This window comes from Conger conger, chromosome 12 (assembly GCF_963514075.1).
Source record: "Conger conger chromosome 12, fConCon1.1, whole genome shotgun sequence".
Taxonomy (NCBI): Eukaryota; Metazoa; Chordata; class Actinopteri; order Anguilliformes; family Congridae; genus Conger; species Conger conger.
Genome location: NC_083771.1, coordinates 15,752,975 through 15,773,602, shown reverse-complemented (window position 1 = coordinate 15,773,602; position 20,628 = coordinate 15,752,975). Strand labels below are relative to the sequence as shown.

The 20,628-nt window shown below is 42.3% G+C and overlaps 1 protein-coding gene across 1 annotated transcript; it reads right to left on the bottom strand.

The window, feature by feature from the left end:
* Positions 1-138: 138 nt before the first annotated feature.
* LOC133141937 (annexin A4-like) lies at positions 139-19,041 on the bottom strand. Its single transcript, XM_061262769.1, has 13 exons — positions 18,906-19,041; positions 16,672-16,722; positions 14,666-14,753; positions 13,380-13,474; positions 8,860-8,973; positions 8,596-8,686; positions 7,040-7,119; positions 5,890-5,946; positions 5,653-5,746; positions 4,328-4,423; positions 4,080-4,138; positions 3,308-3,430; positions 139-368 (listed from the first exon to the last, which is right to left on the bottom strand). Exons 2-13 carry the CDS (start codon positions 16,678-16,680, stop codon positions 312-314), a joined length of 963 nt encoding a protein of 320 aa, XP_061118753.1. The 5' UTR covers positions 16,681-16,722; positions 18,906-19,041; the 3' UTR covers positions 139-311.
* Between the last annotated feature and the right edge of the window lie 1,587 nt (positions 19,042-20,628).

The following is a 20,628-nucleotide window of genomic DNA, read 5'->3' as shown; positions in this document are numbered from 1 at the left end:
CACAGTAATTGAGCAACTAATTGTGCTGAAGTCTGACAGCTTCAGGGAATGAAGGAAATTAATTCAAAAACAACCCTATATATTTCGCTGTACAGCAAATAAAACCGCAACAGGTGAAATAAAGCAACAGGCTCCGAATTAGAACAAAACATTTAATTGTTTAAAAGATTTAATCAAAATTACAAATTGTGGAAAAAAAAGCACTTTCAATCCTCTCCATACAAACATAGAGTGCGAACAGAGGTGTTACGGGGAGCTGCGGAGTTGGAACACACTGATGATGTCATAGGTTCAGCGCCATGCTCAGCCCTCTACTCCCCCCCGCAGAGCTCCAGCAGGATTTTGCGGTAGTCGCCAGAGGTGTCGCCCTGGCAACGCAAGAGCAAATTTTCCAGTTAATTCTTACTTCAGTCAACGGTAGTCTGTAGCTCAAGACATAATATTACTGTCCTGTCCCATGCCACAGCTTATCTGTATCAAGCAAATGGCTCTAAAATATTTACATAACATTGAAAGCTCTGGCTATGCCATTGGTAGACCTTAAAGTTCTTGGATCTGCTGGCTCATAATTACTAATTGAAGGGGCAGTTTACCAAAAAATGTAAGTACGGACTGTCGGAACATTGCAAGTATTTCAGACAGCTCTGGATTAGAGCGCTCACATGTGCCACCTGGTGGTGGTTGTGTGAACAAGTAGTTACTGTGGAAACAACGCAAGTTTTCCTTACCGGGAAGATCTCTCGAGGGAGAAGCGGTAAATGAAACACAAACTACTATGTTTCCACTTACCCAGAGCACCATCTATACATCCACACAGTTTAGCCGAGATTTGTTTAGATGCAGTTCACTGTGATATAATAGACCTCTATGGAACACTTTATGGTTATCAATGCGCCAAAAATTGAAATTGGAAAAACAGAAATGTCTCTTTCCAAATATAATGTCAAATATAAATTTTAGTCTAGAACTATTTATTCTACTTCACTCTCCAATCTCCTATCTCCTATCCTCCGCTGCCAGAACCTGCAGGTTCTTCCTCTACAATATACACCGTATCCGTCATCTCCTGACAGAGAAAGCCACCCAGCTCCTTGTCCAGGCGCTCGTCATTTCCCGCCTGGATTACTGCAACTCCCTCCTAGCCGGTCTCCCAGCGTGTGCCATCAAGCCCCTCCAGCTGGTCCAGAATGCTGCAGCCCGCCTGATCCCCAGTCAGCCCAGGTCGGCTCATGTCACCCCGCTTCTCATTGGCCTCCACTGGCTTCCTATTGCCGCACGCATCCGCTTCAAGGCCCTAGTGTTGGCATTTCAGGCTGCTAAGGGGACTGCCCCACCTTACATACAATCCTTAATCACTCCCTACTCCCCAGCTAGACCATTCCGGTCTGCCAGCTCTGATCGCCTTATGGTTCCTTCACTACGAGCACCTGGCGGTCGAGCTGCACGTTCACGCCTGTTTTCCGTTCTGGTTCCTCAGTGGTGGAATGACCTGCCTACCACTGTCAGGACAGCAGAATCCCTCCCCCCCTTTTCGATGCAGACTTAAAACACACCTTTTCAAACTGTACCTTAGTCCTACCCCCTGATCCCCCCCCCTTTCCGATATCCCTATCCCTATCCCTATCCCTAACCCAAAAACAAAAAAAAATTGCACTTATGATGACTATGTTTAGAACAACACTTCATGTGTATTTTACTAGTTTTGGATGTGTTGCTTTAACTTTAACTTGCTTTAACGCTTTGGATTAAAAGCTTCTGCCAAATGACTAAAATGTAAATGTAAAATCCTATCACGTAAAATTATACGCATGCTAAGTGCAGCAAACAGCTAGCTATAACACTGATCCAAAGAAGTGACACTTTGCCCCAGAATACTGGTGTGCTTCAGCAGAAACTTCTACTTGAGCGGACACAGTAGGCCAGTAGAAGAAATTGTTCAATTAAAATGTTATTTTTTAGCTGTTAATATTCAGAAGTAACTGTGACATTATATTTGGAAAGAGACATTACCATTGGCTCGGGCGGTAAGAGCACTCGTCTTGTAGTCGGAGGGTTGCTGGTTTGATCCCACCCTCGGTGTGTCAAGGTGTCTCTGAGCAAGAAACCTAACCCCTGAATGCTCCTGATGAGCTGGTTGGTGCCTTGCACGGCGGCCAATCACTGTTGGTGTGTGAGTGTGTGTATGAATAGGTGAATGAGAAGCATCATGGTGAACTGCATCAAAAAAGAAGTAAAATCAAAAACGTCCCCTTTAAGAAACTTGCTGAAAGTGCTCAGATTTGCTGGCTCATTCTAATGACTGGTTTGGTCATTAGACCTATACTGGTTTGTATAGGAGATCTTCAGTTTAGTTTAAAGTTTAGTAAGCCATACCAACATTGTGAATTATATTTTCTTTTGTTTTTGTAGGGCATTGTACATAAGTGTGCCTCTCTGCAGACCCCCAAAAGGAAACAGATTGTGTTGACCATGTTGACATAGGGTCAGCAAGCCTTGATGAAAAGACAGTGCTCGTCAATACAGGATTATTGCTCCCATCATTGTGCTGCCTCTGTGCAACAGCAGGACCATTATTGTTACCTCTGTCTTTATTTGATGATTTGTTGTTTTTCCTGAAAACCCTGGGTATATAGAGGGGAACGTGGAATGGTTTGAGGAGACTCGCTAATACGATCTCCTGCGCACTATTTGCGTATAGCCATTCATATTACAACTTGTAATTCTTGTAACACATTGTCATTCTATTTCTGCAATGCACATTGTTTAACAAATTGTATTAATTTGAACCTGCATCCTCTTGGCTCGCACCACTGCACACTTAGCAGTTTACAGTCCTAACACACATAGACAACCTAGGATACCTGCACCCCATAGTCACTCGCCTATACACCAGTGCCGTCACAAGATACATACTAAGTGTATCATTGTAGGCTATACATGCCACAGGTACGTCCGCGCCTATACAAATAGATAGCGATCTTATAGAGCCACACTATTGGCGGACATTTGCAGTTCCTTTTGTATTACTGTTAGAGCAGAGGAGCAGTTGAACTTGTCTTTTGGAGTCAGATAAACGAGAACAAAATTCAATTAACCCTGTTCCAGTAGCATTGGTCAGACTACACACGTTTCCTTCACCTATTGGATACTTCTGCCTTTTGGTGTATTTGGGGGGTTTCCTACATTTTAGATAACCAGAAATCAACCAAGTCATTGTATTGCCGCAAACGGCAGCATTGCCGTGGCTCTGATCAGGGCCAGGGCCAGGGGGCAGGCGGCACAGGGCCGGTGCTGAGCAGGGCCTCACCTTGATGAAGGAGTGCAGCGTCTTGCCGTACATCTTGAGAAACTCGGCTTTGATGTCCAGCATGTCAATCTCAGCCCGGGCCACCATGACTCTAATGAGCACAGTGTCCGTGGTGCCAAGACCCTGGAGCAGGAAGGCAAGACCGTGTCAGGTGATGTGCACTCATGAGTACACGTACATACAGGACAGTACATGTGAGAAAATGCATAGGGCATGAATACCAGTAAGATAAGAGAAGCAGAAACATATTTTTTTTCAAATATCATCACAAGCTTGCAGAAAAAACAGGAACCCACCTAACCACGAAGGAGGCGGCCACACTGGATTGACCCCAGAACTTAGAATTGTTTAGCTGTTCTCAATTTACTCTCATTTGTGCAGAGATGTTACCGTGTTGCAGATTTGTACCCACACTCACACACAGTCAGGTGTAGAATTATTGGCACCCATGAGTGTTTTCCTACAATTTGGGATTAGACAACACATTTGCTAAGTGGTATGTATTTATTTTTACCCATTACCAGGTCTCTTCTGAACAGTTCTTTAGAACTCATATTTTGAATAATTTGACAAACACATTTTCTTATTGCAAATTTCAAATTGCGGAATACAGAGGCAAATAAAAAAAACAATGTGTCTTTATCCCAAACATTATGGAGGCCACTGTATACCGACACACAGAGGGAGCTGTTGATTGAATTAATAACTCAATAACTCACGACGAGCAGTGGTATCTTGAACTAACTCCCACAAAAATCACAACTCTGCTTACCTTCATGGATTTATACAGGCGCTCAGCAAAGAAAGCTGGCTTGCTTCTAATGCACTTCACTGTGGGACAGCACACAACTGTGTCATTATACACACACTTCACTGCACTTATTATTGCATACACTTCTATGATCTTGCACAGTACAGTAATAAGTAAAGTGTAAGTAAAAGCTCACAGTAATTAATTGGGAATACATGGAGTAGTAAAATAGTGGAAGCTATTAAATGTAATAAAGTTACTGGCCCCACCTATGGCCAGGAAGGCGTCCTCCAGAGACCCAGACATCTCCCTCTTAATGCTGGCCTCGATGTCCCGGCCGGACAGCTTCTGATACTCCTGGAACACTGGAGAGGGGGGGATGGGAAAAGGGTGGGCAGAGAAGCCGAGAGAAAGAGAGAGGGAGAGGGAGAAAGTGGGAGAGAAGCAGATGGATGTGCATTTGTAATTTCTGACTAGCCCTTTCCATTTTCCGAGCTCAAAAGACAAGATTTGGTGTCATAAGGAGGTAATATGCACCTGGCAGTTCACCGGTCATTTAACATTGTCACAGTTCCCCTATGTACGCAGTGGGAAGGGTGCCACATTCTAAACAAGGATTGCATAAAACTTTCCTCAACAGCTGCAAATTTATATTGGTAATACAAGGTTATTCATATGGATAATGGTCCTGTCAGATCAGCAATCCTATCTGTTATTGAATCTCTTGCTATATATGACATGACACTTGAAAAAGCAAATATAGCAGTCATGCTCTATAATTTTATTCCATTAAATGATTACAGTTCTGTGAGATCAGAACTCCATTAGTCGTATATTTTCAGTAAATTCTTTTATTGATAAGCTTCCAGACTCATTTGTGTGCTGTGGAGACCCTATTGGTCCAAAATTAACTGGATACTCAATCTCAAGTAATCGCTCAATTGATTAGGTGATGGACATTTGGACAACATACTGAAATAATTTGCAGAGCCTTGGATACTGTCGCACCCTGTACTAAGCAGAAAGTATGTCTTAAGAAGATAGCACCTTGGTATAATGAGCATACTTGTGCTCTAAAAGAGGTTGTTGGCATTGAGAGGCCACACCGCTGAACTGAACCATGTTTGCACAGTGACGCAGTGGTTTGGGCTGTTGCCTCACAGGAAATAGGTGGCAGGTTTGAGTCCTGGCTCTTTGTCTGGAGTTTGCATGTTCTCCTCGGGTTTCCTTCCGCAGTTCAAACATGCAAATAATGGGAGAAGCTAAACTGAAGCTAAAATGTAAACCTGTGTCCAAGTTCAACCTGCGATGGACTCGCGCCCTGTAGAGGGCTGTTGGGTTGCCACCTTGAATTGGTCAAGCGGGTACAGGAGCAGGGGGAGGTGCAGTGGGTGTGTAGGGAGGAGCAGGGGGAGGTACACTGGAAGAGGAGTGGGTGTGTAGGGAAGAGCAGGGGGAGGTGCAGTGGAAGAGGAGTGGATTGGGTGTGTAGGGAGGAGCAGGGGGAGGTGCAGTGGGTGTGTAGGGAGGAGCAGGGGGAAGTGCAGTGGAAGGGGAGTGGAGTGGGTGGGTACGGAAGAGCAGGGGGAGGTACCTTGGAGCAGGTGTTCCCGGTTTCTCACACACAGCACGGTGAGGAACTTGACCTCATCTGTCCCCCACCGGGCCTCTCCAGCCTCAAACAGATCCTGTAACGTGCACAGGTGTACTCAGGCCATTGCCTTCTCCCTTCTCCCAGGGAACACTCATCCAAACATTTGGACTACTTGGACCACAGGTGACCTGTCTAGTCACACCCCGTCCTCAACTCTCTGTAGGTCCATATCCTCACCTTGGCATCCTGCACTGCCAGGGCCTGGTCCACTTTATTGCTTTCATCTCGCCCTGCCTGTCAAACACAGCACAGAAGGGACGGGGCACATTCATTATGTGTCCACTTCTATCCTCACACAAACACACACACACACACACACACACACACACCACTGCATGTGTGTCCACTGCCATCCTCACACACACCACTGCATACATGTCTATTTCCATCCTCACACACACCACTGCATACATGAGCATTTTAATTTGCTCACGAAATATAGCTCATATGGCATTAACTGTATCATTTGTGCAAAGCATTAATATGTGCCCACTTCTACTAACGTGCAGAGAGAAGCTGTCTACCAGTGGAAATGTCCACTGAACCCCAGAACTTAGAATTGTTTCTCTTGGTGCATGTGTTGGCTGCTGACTGGAGGGAGATGGGGACTGCCCCACTCCCCCCAGCAACAGAATGTGTATATAAGCTGTAACGAAGTATAAAGCATGGTTCTCTGCTTTGAAAGCGCTGGACCCGATATGCATATTGAATAAAGCTGTTCTCAATTTACTCTCAGTTGTGCAGAGCTTTATTGTGTTGCAGATTTGTACCCAACATAAATTTGGGGGCTCGTCCGGGATCCCAACATCTTTACTTCAACTAATGCTGAATACCAAACCTGAAACTGTGCACGGGGGGAGTCTGGGACTCCTGAGTAAAGACCTCTTCCCGGATCACTTAAGGAGATTTTTGGGATATCAGAGGCCAGGAAAGATATCACTGAGAGACGGGGTGAGTGACGGGATTTTCCCAAAGTTTAAATGATAAATGATGTTCTGCTTTGTGAGAGTTAGAGACAGTGAGTTTTGGTACAGTGAGTCGAGGACTCGAAATTGACATTGTCAATTCCAGCCTCACACACATCACTGCATACATGTCCACTTCCATCCTCACACACCTCTGTACTGCAAATTTTTCTTTAAGTCTTCAATAAGCAGAGATAAAGTTGCGCGTGTAGAGGTGAAAGTGCGTGTGTACTGTGAAAAGCACATCCATGCCAAAAACTGGCTGGGGGTCACAGAGGGTAGGGACCCTTATTCTGGTGCATGTGCAGGCGGGGGCAACAGCGTAGCGGGATCATGGCAGTGTTGAGTACCAACGTTCTCACCGTGAGCAGAGAGACCAGGACCCTCTGGAACATTCCGGAAGTGTCACTGCAGATGTCTTCCTCCAGGTTCCTCTCTTGGTCTGCACAGGACAAAACATTGGAGTCTCACTCGGAAACACATGCCGCTCTTGATCTTTACAGGACTTCAATGGTGCTTCAAGCTTTGTGATTAATACTAATGGCAAGACAATGGTGGACATACAATTTCTGTTCCCATTGTGTGTCACACTGCAGTAAGAGAGACGGTGGTCGGTATATATATATGGGAATTTCATTGTTAAGAATTGTACTAATTAATTATGACAATATTAGTGTATTGAAGGGTTTTTTTTTTCAGTAGCTTCACAAATCAGCTGTTGCTCTTAGTTACATCTCAATCTGTTAAGCAATATGTACACTAATAATTCCAAAGTTGTAGTTGGCTAATAATATTACTAAAACACCACAAAAATGGGACTGTTTTCATGCATAGAATAAAAGTGTACATTATGAAGGATGCATGTTGCACTTTATTGAATTTTAAATGATATTTATAAACTGACTTATTTTCCACTCTGTCTGTGGGCTGGAGCAATGTTTAACCATAATTTCTTTGTTTTGTTGGACACCGTAGTCCTAAAACTGGAAAATAATTTCCACGCCACGTCCTCTAACATTATCTCCATGCCGTTTGCTGTGAAGCTGTGGGACCGCTTCTTTCTTAGTTTTTTTGTTGTTGTTTTCGTGTTGGTGCGTTTTGCTTGTTGGTGCGTCAGCTAATCAGAGAAAATAGTGAATTACAGTCACTGAATTGAGTGAATAGAAGCTACATAGAAGCTATGCCTTAAGCGACCTCCTAAGGGATAGTTCCGGGAACACACTTAGAAAAGTAAACAACTTTAGTAAGGTATACCTTTCGAGTAAAACAAGATACCGTTATGGGGAAACGCGGCCCTGGTCAATAATCAGCCACAGCAATATTTAGTGGAGCAAAAAGATCAGTATGCGGACATGTTTTCTGTTATTGGGTAATATATACTATAATGTAGCCTATATAAAAATGTGTCTGTATGTGGAAATATGGATAAAATATGAAAGGAAATATAAAAAAGAATAATATATATTTCATATTTCATCCATGGTTTCCACATCCATTTCATCCATTGGTAATAAATATACTTTGAAGTGCTACAATCCTGGAACTGAGCCCCCTCCAGGCAGCTGGTGCTGAAGCTGATGAATTCTGCAACCCAAACTCATGCTGTACCCTATGCCTCCCCTCCTTATAAGAGGATGAAAAAACGCAGTCCTGCCATGTGCAATTGGGCAAAGTATATTTAACTGATGACCAGTACTTCAGTACTTCTGATTCAACAATTTTAACATTGTTTTGTTATTGTGTTTTTGTTTTGAGAATGGTCACTCAATTATTTACTGTACTGTACTGTATATAGATATAGTTTAACTGATTTCCATCTCCAACTGGAAATATGCATGGTTGCATTTCTTGCCAATGAAGCTTTTTGAATTTGAATTTGAGAGCCAGAGTGAGAGAGAGGTTCAGAGAGAGAGATTACCTTTGTTATAACAAGCAGTGATGGTTTTGATCTCTGCATTAGTTCTGGAGGCCAGGATGTCAATGAGGCAGGCTTCCTCAGTCCCAGCTCCCTGAAGGGGGGGGGGGGGGGGGGGGGTTAGAGAAACCATGAGGGTGTCACGAGGACTTCCCTTCTCAAAGACCAATCTAATTCATTTAATTGAATTTCCACAAATCCAAATGCAGTACAAAAGAAAGATACACGGGTGTTAATTGAGTCACCGCTCTGCTGGTGACCTCTGACCTTCATGGCGGTCCTCAGTTCGTCGACATCATACTTGGGGGCCAGCTTCAGCAACCCCAACACCACCGACTCAAAATTACCCGTCAGCTCAGACTGCAGGTCATCAGCCAGCTCCTGACAAAGACAGACAGACAGACATCCACAGAGGAGATTAGCTCTGTTTAGCCAGACTCCCATACACCAGGTACACTGCAGTAGGTTTACCCCTCTCCTGACACCAGGTACACTGCTGTAGGTTTAGCTCTCTCCAGACTCCCATACACCAGGTACACTCCTGTAATGCCCACCCAAGCACACTACTAGCTCTCTCGGTCTCCCTGCTGCTCTGGATAAAGCAAAGTGGCTCTGTAAGAGGAGATGGTGCTGAAGGCTCCTCCACACCTAGAACTATAACTGTAATGATAACAATACATTTTAAAGAATCATTCTTACTCAAGTGGATAGTGGAGTCCACACACAACTATCACGGCAACCACAGTGACAAACGATATCATGGGGAACACTTTCAGAAAGATACAGTTGTGTTCACAACATTCCACAATTCCTCTGCATTTCTTGGTTTTGCCTCAGAAACAGCATTTGGCAGTGCAGAAACCCCACAAGTTTTCAATCGGATTAAGGTCCGGGGATTGTGCTGGCCACTCCATAACTTTAATTTTGTTGGTCTGGAACCAAGATGCTGCTCGCTTACTGGTGTGTTTGGGGTCATTGTCTTGTTGAAACACCCATTTCAAGGGCATTTCCTCTTCGGCATAAGGCAACATGACCTCTTCTAGTATTTTGATATAGGCAAACTGAACCATGATCCCTTGTATGCGATAAATAGGCCCGACACCATAGTAAGAGAAACATCCCCATATCATGATGCTTGCACCACCATGCTTCACTGTCTTCAGAGTGTACTGTGGCTTGAATTCAGTGTTTGGTGGTCGTCTGACAAACTGCCTGAGTCCCTGGGACCCAAAAAGAACAATCTTACTTTCATCAGTCCACAAAATGTTTCTCCATTTCTCTTTAGGCCAGTTGATGTCTTCTTTGGCAAATTGTATCCTCTTCAGCACGTGTCTTTTTTTTAACAGTGGGACTTTGTGGGGGCTTCTTGCCGATAGATTAGCTTCACACAGGCACTCTAATGGTCACAGTACTCACCAGTAACTTCAGACTGTCTTTGATCACCCTGGAGCTGATCATTGGCTGAGTCTTTGCCATTCTGGCTATTCTTCGATCCATTCGAATGGTAGTCTTTCGTTTTCTTCCACATCTCTCTGGTTTTGCTTTCCATTTTAAAGCATTGGAGATCATTTTAGCTGAGCAGCCTATTATTTTCTGCACTTCTTTATACGTTTTTCCCTCTCCAATCAACGTTTTAATCAAAGTACGCTGTTCTTTTGAACAATGTCTGGAACGACCCATTTTTCTCAGGTTTTCAGAGAGAAATGCATGCAAACATGTGCTGGCTTCATCCTTAAATAAGGGCCACCTGATTCACACCTTTTTTTTCTCAGAATGAATGACCTCACTAATTGAACTCCACACTGCTATTATTTTGAACACGCCTCTTTCAATTAATTATTCAATTACACAGAGCATGTGTATCATGAATGTTGGGTCTGTTGGTTTTCTATGACTCTACTACTCCTACTGGTAAATTATTTGCCATGTAGTAATATATTTTCTACCAAAAACAGTGATTGATCTGGTAAGTCATGTTGGACTGCTATTATTTTGAACACAACTGTACAATGGACAGCTAATCAAAATCCATCAGAATTTACAGGGTATCACATTCAAAATGGCGGATGACATAGCCGAGAGAGAATTTAGAGAGAGAACGTGTTTATCAGGCACTCAGAACGGGGGATCCAATAGCGAGACCACAACGAAAGTTCTTTAGAAAATAAGGTCCTTATTTTCTCAGGGTAGGTTGGTACAGCGAGGGTCAATAGCAAACAGTTATAGCAGGGATAAGGCAGTTCGTAAGCGATAGTCCAGGCAAAGGGTCAGATCTCCAGCAAACAGAAGTATTGAGGATAATCCAAAGAATAGTCGCGGTCACAGGCAATGGGTCGAAACCAAACAGGCTAATTAAACAGAAACACAATCCAGAAACGAAAGTCAATAAACAGAAACAGGTTGAAAAACTACAGTTCAGAACAAGTCTGCAGGAACAGGCTAAACTCGATGGTCGGGGACGAAACAGGTCAAAACAGGTATCAATCCGAAAACGCTGGAGAGTATGGATTAAACACATAGCAATCTGGCAACTAACTGCACAAACAGAGGGGTTTTTATACACAGGTAATGAGAGGGAATGGGAATCAGGTGGGGAAACAATCAGGAAGTGAAACAAATTAATGAAGTGACAGGGAGACTACGATGTGCACGGAGGTAACAAAAACACGAAAACGCTAACAACACAGGCAGACTACAGAACATGACCTAACAAAACCTAGTGTTCAAAATTTAGTTCATCAGTGTGGATGTTCGCATTGTTAGAATTCTAGTTCTTGGTGTGGACAGGGCTTGTTTCTGGCTTATTCTGGCTGGAACTGGGTGAGAACTGGGTGGGGGCATCCATCTCAGACGTCATTTTGAGTGCAAACGAAAACAAAGCATGAAAGGGAATTATCCAGGGTTTATGTGTGGGAAAACAAAGAGGGGAGGGGGACTTGCACACACTTTCACACACACACATACACACTTCATGTGTGACATCACTCCAGAGGAAGAGGACGGACTAGGCTGGTATATCAAGGGTGTGTGTAAGTTCCAGTCTTCTATATGTTATCTGTTCCACTGCAGTAAAAGTGGCAGGGTGAGGAATTGTGGGGGTTGAGGAATTGTGTGTCCATGTTCAGCCATGGGTGTGAAAGTGGGACTCCTGGCCTGAAGGTTGCAGGCAAAGCTACTGCAGCTTTGAACTGTTGGCTAAAACATAAAACGTCTTCAGTTAACAACCCATGCAGCATTAATGGCTGAGAATTGTGAAATACGAACAGTGTAAAATAAGTAGATACATAATTTCAAGAAGAAAAATACAAAAATTGAGAAGAAAATGGGTTTTGTAGCCAGTTCATGACAGCTAGCAAGTGGACAGCTATAGTCAGTTCTAATTCCAGAGACGCTTTCATAACCACACTGAGATGCAGAGGTCTGTCCAGGGCTGGAGTCAATCCACTCGGGCAGAATGAGTCACAAAAGAGGGCCCACCCACGACTGACTCACACTCAGAACTTCTGCTTCTGATTGGCCAGCAAGGCATCTCCACATTCTGTGGGTCTGTTAACTCCTTTTACATTACATTATTGGCATTTGGCAGACGCCTGGCATTTGGCATTTTATCCAGAGCAATCCAGTTGATTAGACTAAGCAGGAGACAATCCTCCCATGGAGCAATGCAGGCCTTGTTCAAGGGCCCAACGGCTGCACAGATCTTTTTGTGGCTACACCGGGATTAGAACCTCCGACCTTGTGTATCCCAATCATTTACATTAACCACTACGCTACAGGCTGCCCAACTCCTTGAAACAGGCTTCCACTCACCCACTTTGAGAAAAGATAATGAATAGCAAGATGCTCAAGTCCACTGTTTGGAAAACCAATCCAACTGATTATGATTCAAACCAGGACACTACTTCCTCTGGGTAATATTGTAGTTCACAGAAAAGCCAAGTCTCTCTCTTTTATCCCTGGTTTATGTGACTCACGGACAAATAACTATTGACCATTTCAGTCATGCACTACATATTTAGACAGTGTAGTTACAGTGTAGATGCAGTTTTTAAACTAGATCTGACTAGTTCAGCTCATGTTGATGAACGCAAAGAAGGACATTTTGTGAAGGACAATGTGTGTCCTCAGAGTATCTAACTTGGAGAAAGAAATCGATTTTCCAATCGATGTAGTCATTTTGCCACTTTACTGCCCTCTCAGAGAAAATACCTGGCACCACGCCCACACACACTTCGCAGTCATGCTTAATGATTAACTCAAGCATCCATATAAACAGCACTTTCTGTTCAACCTACAAGTTACACACATACACAAAGGCACACAAGTATTCGGCAAATTCAGATCCTCACTGGTTTAAAAAATATATTTTTTGTTTTTCACAAGGTTAGTCTGAAAGATTCAAATGCTTGATATATTACCTTCTATTGTTGTTACTCTGTCTTCAATCTTTTGGTCTAAACATCACCAAAGGCAGTGTTGTTGGTGTGCTGATGGGGGTGGACTTTGACAGCGGTCTATTATCAGAGTATTGCCTCAAAACAGTAGGCAGTGAAAGATTTACACTCTAATCTGCCTCTACCCACGCTCCCTCATATATGCTATTACATTGTAAATTGGACACAGGTATTTATTTCACCATAGTCAAAAACAATGAATAACAGAAACATTTCAAATGTTTTAAATCTGGAAATGTTTTCAAGGTGACGCAAAGCGGGTGACATCAGCAGGTACCTCATAATGGGTATGGGGTGCTTTGTGAGATAGACAGGTCTGTGTAAGAGGCTCACCTTCCCCACACTCTGCTTATAGGCCTGCTTGATCAGCTGTCTCTGGGCGATGGTACGGTGCGCCAAGACCTCGATTATGCCGGACTCGTCGGTGCCTGAAAGAAATACTGCATGACTACACTGTTCCATGCTACTGTTTGACGTCTCTCAGTGTGCCACGGCTGAGGTTTTCTCTTGGCAGTCTGTGCAGTTGTGTCCCATGGTGGAGGGAGGGATGCATGCAGCTAGTGATCTTGCCGCCACGGCTGTGTGCTATACCTCCACGGCTGTGTGATATTCCTCCACAGCTGTGTGATATTCCTCCACAGCTGTGTGATATACTGCCACAGCTGTGTGATATACCGCCATAAGATCATGTGCTGCATGCATCCCTTCAGCATGGGACACAGTATTTTTATAGGAAAAAACCAACTGCACAGACTGCCAAGAGAAAACTCCAGGCCATCAAGGAATGAGGTCAGGCATGTGGAAATTCTGATCCAGAATGCTGATGGAACTGTTTGGGCTAAACATACCTTACAGAATGATCCAGCCTGGTGCGGTCTGTGCTAAGGACAACTACCATAATACCACTGTGGAATAACCATCATACCTTTTCCAGTGTATGTACACATTTAGTCCTGGCTGGAGATAGCATGTGGACAATCTGTCTGTACTGTATGCCAATGGTGTACCCACCTCTTCAGACTGTATCTCGGTTGCCATCCCAACACCAACAGTCCTACCTTTCGTTCCAGCTTAGGTTATGGTCTGGCACCATGTCTCATAAATCAGATGGATGCACTTATGTTCCAATACACTGTACAATGCCCCTACAACACTGCGAGTCACTCTGCATACAAGCACATGCTAAATGACTGTGATGTAATGTAAATACATAATGGTGCCATACACTCTCTCTCTGACACATATGTTGTTTATGTTGATGTTGTTTGTATGCACCCACAAACCACAGCAAATTCCATGTACGTAAAACTACATGGCGAATAAAGAGATTCTGATTCTGATTCTGATACTCTCTCTCCCTGACACATACTCTCTCTCTCTCTCTCTCTCTCTCTCTGACACATACAATCTCTCCCTGACACATACTCTCTCTCTCTCTCTGACACATACAATCTCTCCCTCTTGACACAACCATACACTGCTCCATAAGAGAAAATGTTGCTCACCAAGGCTCTTTTAATTCACTCAATTACAAGTGTACAGATTTACAGGAATCATATAAATCACTTTCTCTCTGTAAGAATGGGATGTAGATGTTCACAGGAAGTGATATCACTCACCCACTCCTTTCATGGCTGCCCTCAGTTTTTGGACATCCTCCTCTGCCTTAAATCCAGCTGCTTCTGTCACAACTCCACGATTGCCCACCTGCAGGGACAAAACAGAACCCTGCCTCTCAGTAAAGAATTACAGCAACAGACACACATGCATGCACACACGCACACAGAGTCAGGTCCAGAATTATTGGCACCCTTGATGAATATATGCACTAAAAATACTTTAAAATAAAAAATTATACTGTTATTGACTGTTTAATTTCAATGTGTAAGGTAGCATGCTTTATTACAGATTCAACTGACCAAAGTCTTCAAACAAAAAATATATTTTCTCCCAAAATAATCTTTCCCAATTATTGACACCACTGATCCTTTGTGCAACAACCCATGACAGCCATGAGTCTTTTCCTATATTTGTGATAAGATTGGAGAACAAGGGAGGGGTTTTTCCATGTAGAACTTTTCAAGATTATTCATATCCTTGGGTTTGCACTTATGGACTGCCCTCTTCAGTTCAGACCATACTTCTTGTATAGGCCATTGCAGCACATGGTGAGCCCAAGATTGAACCATGCAAGCTGTGATCCTTGGGTTCTTTATGGCCTCCCTCACCATCAGTGGGGACGACATGCACCTGTGTCCTCTTCCTGGCAAGTTTGCAACCTTTCCTTGTTTACATTTTCTAATATCCCTCACAGTGCAAACAACTTCTGCATTACTTGTGCATTTAGCTTTCCCCGTGCGGACAAAGGGATTTTGCATGCCTATTACATCATTTTTGCGATCTAGTGAAACAAGAGGTGATGGAATGACATAATATAGTTCCTTTGGACTGAGATCAACTGAATTAACTAACATTTCAAGTATTGCAGCTACCATTATGTCAGTCGTCTACATGAACATGCATGAATTAACTGTTTCCAAATTACCATTGAACATTGAACATCGGGAAAATATAACTCTCATGATATGAGGCAACATCAGTTTCACTGATCTGCTGAAATGTTTCTGAATTGGCTTATGTGAGATCTGAACAAGAACTGGCAGTATACTTACAGTATGCAAGGTGTATACGATATATTGGACACATTGGGATTCTGGGATTACAGTAAATTGTTATGGTTGTATCAGATTTTTACATTGACAGAATGTTGCTAGTTACATATGCCTTTTAATCACTGTCTTGACTGCAGGTTTATGTTTGGCTACTGTAGCCAGTCCTTGAAATTTGCAAGCTATTTTGTAATGTTAAATGGACTACCATGTGTAAGATCTGTGTTTGTCTATGGGAATATTTGTGCAAATATTGATACATGAAGCTACTTTCTTGTTGCCAAAATGTTTACATAAGGCTTCAAGGCCTTGTTATCAGAACAATTTCATTGTGAACTGAACTTTTTTTTTCAATTCAGTTAAAGTTCAAGTTAATTGAAGAAATGCTTTCATAGCAATATGTTTACATATCAATTCATATAATTTCACCCAAACATATATATTAAAGAGCAGTTTATGTTGACAGTATCTAATGTGTTGGTTATAAATATATATTTTTTATTTATCTGATACACAGTGAATATATAACAGAAGGGACTAAAAATAAAATCGAAAATCGAATCCCATTCGCAATATTGGACTGAAAAATTGCAATTTGATTATTTTGTGAGTGTGTGCATGTGTGTGTGTCAATGTGTGTGTTTGAGTGTGAGTGCGTGTGCATATGAGTGTGCGTGTGTGTGTCCTTACCCTTGGAACACAAACTCCCAAATTGAAACCAGTTCTAGAACAGTAAGTATTTTTATTTTGGGTATATAATTTTTGACTTGTGTGGTGATTTGAGAAAGGGATAAAGTAAGAGGTAGCTTCTTTGCACGTAAAAGATGCAATGAGAAACTTCATGGTATCCTTATGTAACATTCTGGTAAGCCTGTCTATGGGGAATGTCTGATTCCATGTCCAAACCAAGACCTGGCACTACAATCATGCACACAGAACATTATCACATGACTTACTGCTGCCATGGTGCCAAAACACTTCACTTTCAGCTCGAGGTGAAAACGTATCTGAAAGCAAAAAAAGAATGAGTGTTTTTGGTGTTCATTCAAAAATAATTTTGGCTATAATTTGGCTATGTTTTTATAGTATTTTACAGTATCATTCCAACTCATTTGACTCATTAGGTATCCTGTAAATCATACCAACAGATGTTCCAGTTGAAGTAAATTAGGCTATGATTTTTCTTTTTTTTACCAGTTGATCCGAATGGCTGGAGAGAGTGAATTTAGCTATTTATTGCTCACTTCTCGGTTCTCCAAGAGATCTGATAAGCATTCTTACCCTATCCTATTATCAAATAATAATAAATAAATAAAATAACATTAGAAATTAATCTTATTTCCTCTCCAATCCCGATATATGTAGCTAATTTTGTCTATTTCACGTTGAATACACAATAGATGCCACTCACATCACATCACTATAATCAAAGACGGTGTCGTGTGGCTCATCTCATTTTGGTGTGAAATAGGTACTGCGCTGGCTGGTAATTGGCCGACAGCAGGCATGGCCTGCGGGGTTTTTCGGTCGTCCCCCTCAGATCATCTTACCACTTGAATCAATGAGCCACTCTCCCTGGGTTCCAATTAGCAAAAAGACAGGCATCAATCTTCGCCCTGGTGTATTTACCGTGTAAAATGCCGTAGGTATCATCGAAATTGTAAGAGACAGGGAATATGAGCTGATGGCTATGCTTCCTGTGGCCCGGCTCTGCTCGTGATAGCGCGCCTTGTCTCGGAAGGGCTATAGCTTACATTTGTAGATATAGCAGGCTATATAGTTGGTACTGAATAAAGTAGGCTACAATAAAAACTATGTCCGTTACAAAATATAAAGGTTACGGTGAAAGTTGTGCAAGTATGGCAGCTTATACGGTTTGCTTCAATGGCCACTATTAGTCTGCGTCTTAAGCCTGGCATGCTCTAAAACTTCACCACAGTTTAATTATATCCATTTGTGCCCTAATAAATATTGAAAGCATAGGCCATCCAAATATAATATACGTAGCTTCATAGCCGATGTAATTTTCAATACAAAATGATTTCCCTTATTTTAACGAATGTCTAATTATTATTCCAGTGTTAGGCTGTTGTTATTATTATTATTATTATTATTATTATTATTATTATTATTATTATACAAAACATAGTCACTGTCTTTGCATAAATTATAGCAAATTCGAGTTATTACGGCTGAAATGTTGTCTATCATTTTACTCTTGTATTGTATGCTAACTGGATTGCTGGACGTGCAAGAGTAGGTTATGGTCCATGTGCTATTCGACTACTCATCCAAATCTGAAGCGCAAGCCTATTTTGACAATTTTATGATTTAAAGAAATGAAGACTTCGGGGCGTAGGCTGAAAAATCGCTCATTAATATCTGTGCCGCTTCTTCATTCCTACAAAGCGCCAAAGTTGCAATTATCATGGACGACCATTTTTGCTGTAGCCTAATCGCATAATTATTCATTTCGTCTTTTGTTCAAAAAATATGTACAATATAATTATTGCCATCAACCCAGTTACTAGACAGTCATGTGACAGCGGAGGAGAAGGACTAGCCTACAGTCGGCTACACCCGATGTGATGAAACTGGGTTCAGATTCAGATCGTTTCTTAAGTGTCCGTATCGTACTGCACAACACTTACTTACCAAACTGGAGAAGTAGGGAACAACCTGACACTGTTTTAATCTACCTCTGGAATATAGTGTAACCGAAGAAAAGGGATATTAAGTTATTCGGCAATCTCGCTAATACAGTTATACTTTACCACGCCCCGCCCCGAACGGTCTTCTGTAGGGGAAACCCATACAGAAATGAATCTGCGATGTAGAGGTTATACATTGCCTTAAAGTCTTCTCGACACTTCCTAGAATGTAAACACGGTGGCAAAACATCACCAATATTTTTTTCTGTCGCTTGGCAATTGTTTCTCTTCCAGAAAAACAGGTCAAAGAACCAACGACTGAGTAGGCTTGTACAGATCTCATCTGAAAGCAAAGCAAAATGGGATAGGCTATTCTATCGTCGAAAATGTCCTTGTAGTACGAAGAGCCTATCCGCGTACACTTTCAGAGACAAAAGTGGATATTTTTCGGGTTGACCGAGAATAGACTATAGCCTACAATGTGTGTAGCCTATGCTTCTAAGCATGAAATATGCTATTCTATTTGAATGACTACTCACCCGACAGTTCTTCTGGTTTAAAAAGAACGGACCTGAATTAAACTGAAAGCAGAAAGTTGTGAGGGTAGGATACGTAAATGCGATCTTCAGGGCGTTTTGAATCGTCAAATTCAGTGGGTGTGGGCAGTCGGCTGGGCGTCTCAAATTTCAGTTCCTGCTAGAACGCAAACCTAGAACGCAAACCGCAAAATTCTATGCAACATCTTAAAAAAAGAAAAGAAAAATGTATTAGACAGTAACCAGATTTTATTTCAATTAATGCTAGCAATCGGCAAGCAATCGGACGACTGAAGCCCAGGGTGGTGTACTACGAGTTTAACATACCCAGGGTTTATTTGCGTAACCTGGTTTCACAAAACCAAACAACCACTATCCAAATGAGAAATCCCTTCTGCCTTAGAGAGAAGAACCCTGCCTTGTACGGCGAGGTCTCTCTGGAGCCAACAAATAAAAACTTGGGAAACCTTTTTGATTTTAGCGGGAAGTTGACATTGTTATTGGTGATTATGGGCAACGAGGAAACAAAGTAGCCTATCTTTCCAGCGACTAGGAAGAAAGACAAAAATCTACTGGCCGTAACTTTATTAGCTGGAGCCATCAGGTGCTTGCCCCCCCCGAAGACATTTTTTAAAGGGGTGGCTGTGAAATTATAATGTCTGCTGAATTTTGAAGGGGAAATACTACGGATTTGCCTACTGATCAGAAAGGCTGGCAGTTTGTCACGCAAACCTGATAACAACGGAAGAGTTTATTATTATTATTATTATTATTATTATTAATTTATTTATTGAATTAATATATACACTACTGTGCAAAAGTTTTAGGCAGGTGTGAAAAAATTCTATAAAATAAGAATGCTTTCAAAAATAGAAATGTTATAGTTTATTTTTATCAATTAGCAAAATGCATGAACAGAAGAAAAATCTAAATCAAATCAGTATTTGGTGTGACCACCCTTTGCCTTCAAAACATCATCAATTCTTCTAGGTATACTTGCACACAGTTTTTGAAGGAACTCGGCAGGTAGGTTGTTCCAAACATCTTGGAGAACTAGCCACAGTTCTTCTGTGGATTTAGGCAGCCTCAAATGCTTCTGTCCCTTCGTGTAATCCCAGACAGACTTGATGATGTTGAGATCAGGGCTCTGTGGGGGCCATACCATTACTTCCAGGACTCTTCCAGGATTCTTTACGCTGAAGATAGTTTTTAATGACATTGGCTGTATGTTTGGGGTCGTTGTCCTGCTGCAGAATACATTTTGGGCCAATCAGATGTCTCCCTGATGGTATTGCATGATCGATAAGTATTTGCCTGTACTTCTCAGCATTGAGGAGACCATTCATTCTGACCAAATCCCCAACTCAATTTGCAGAAATGCAGCCTCATCAGTCCTCATCAGAGAACCTGCTGCCATTTTTCTGTACCTCAGTACCTGTGTTTCCGTAGTTGAGTCGCTTGGCCTTGTTTCCACGCCGGAGGTATGGCTTTCTGGCCGCAATTCTTCCATGAAAACCACTTCTGACCAGACTTATCCGCACAGTAGATGGGTGTACCTGGGTCCCACTGGTTTCTGCCAATTCTGAGCTGATGACACTGCTCGACATCTTCCGATTGTGAAGGGAAGTAAGCATGATGTGTATTTCATCTGCTGCACTAAATTTCCTTGGCCAACCACTGCGTCTACGGTCTTCAATGTTGCCCGTTTCTTTGTGCTTCTTCAACA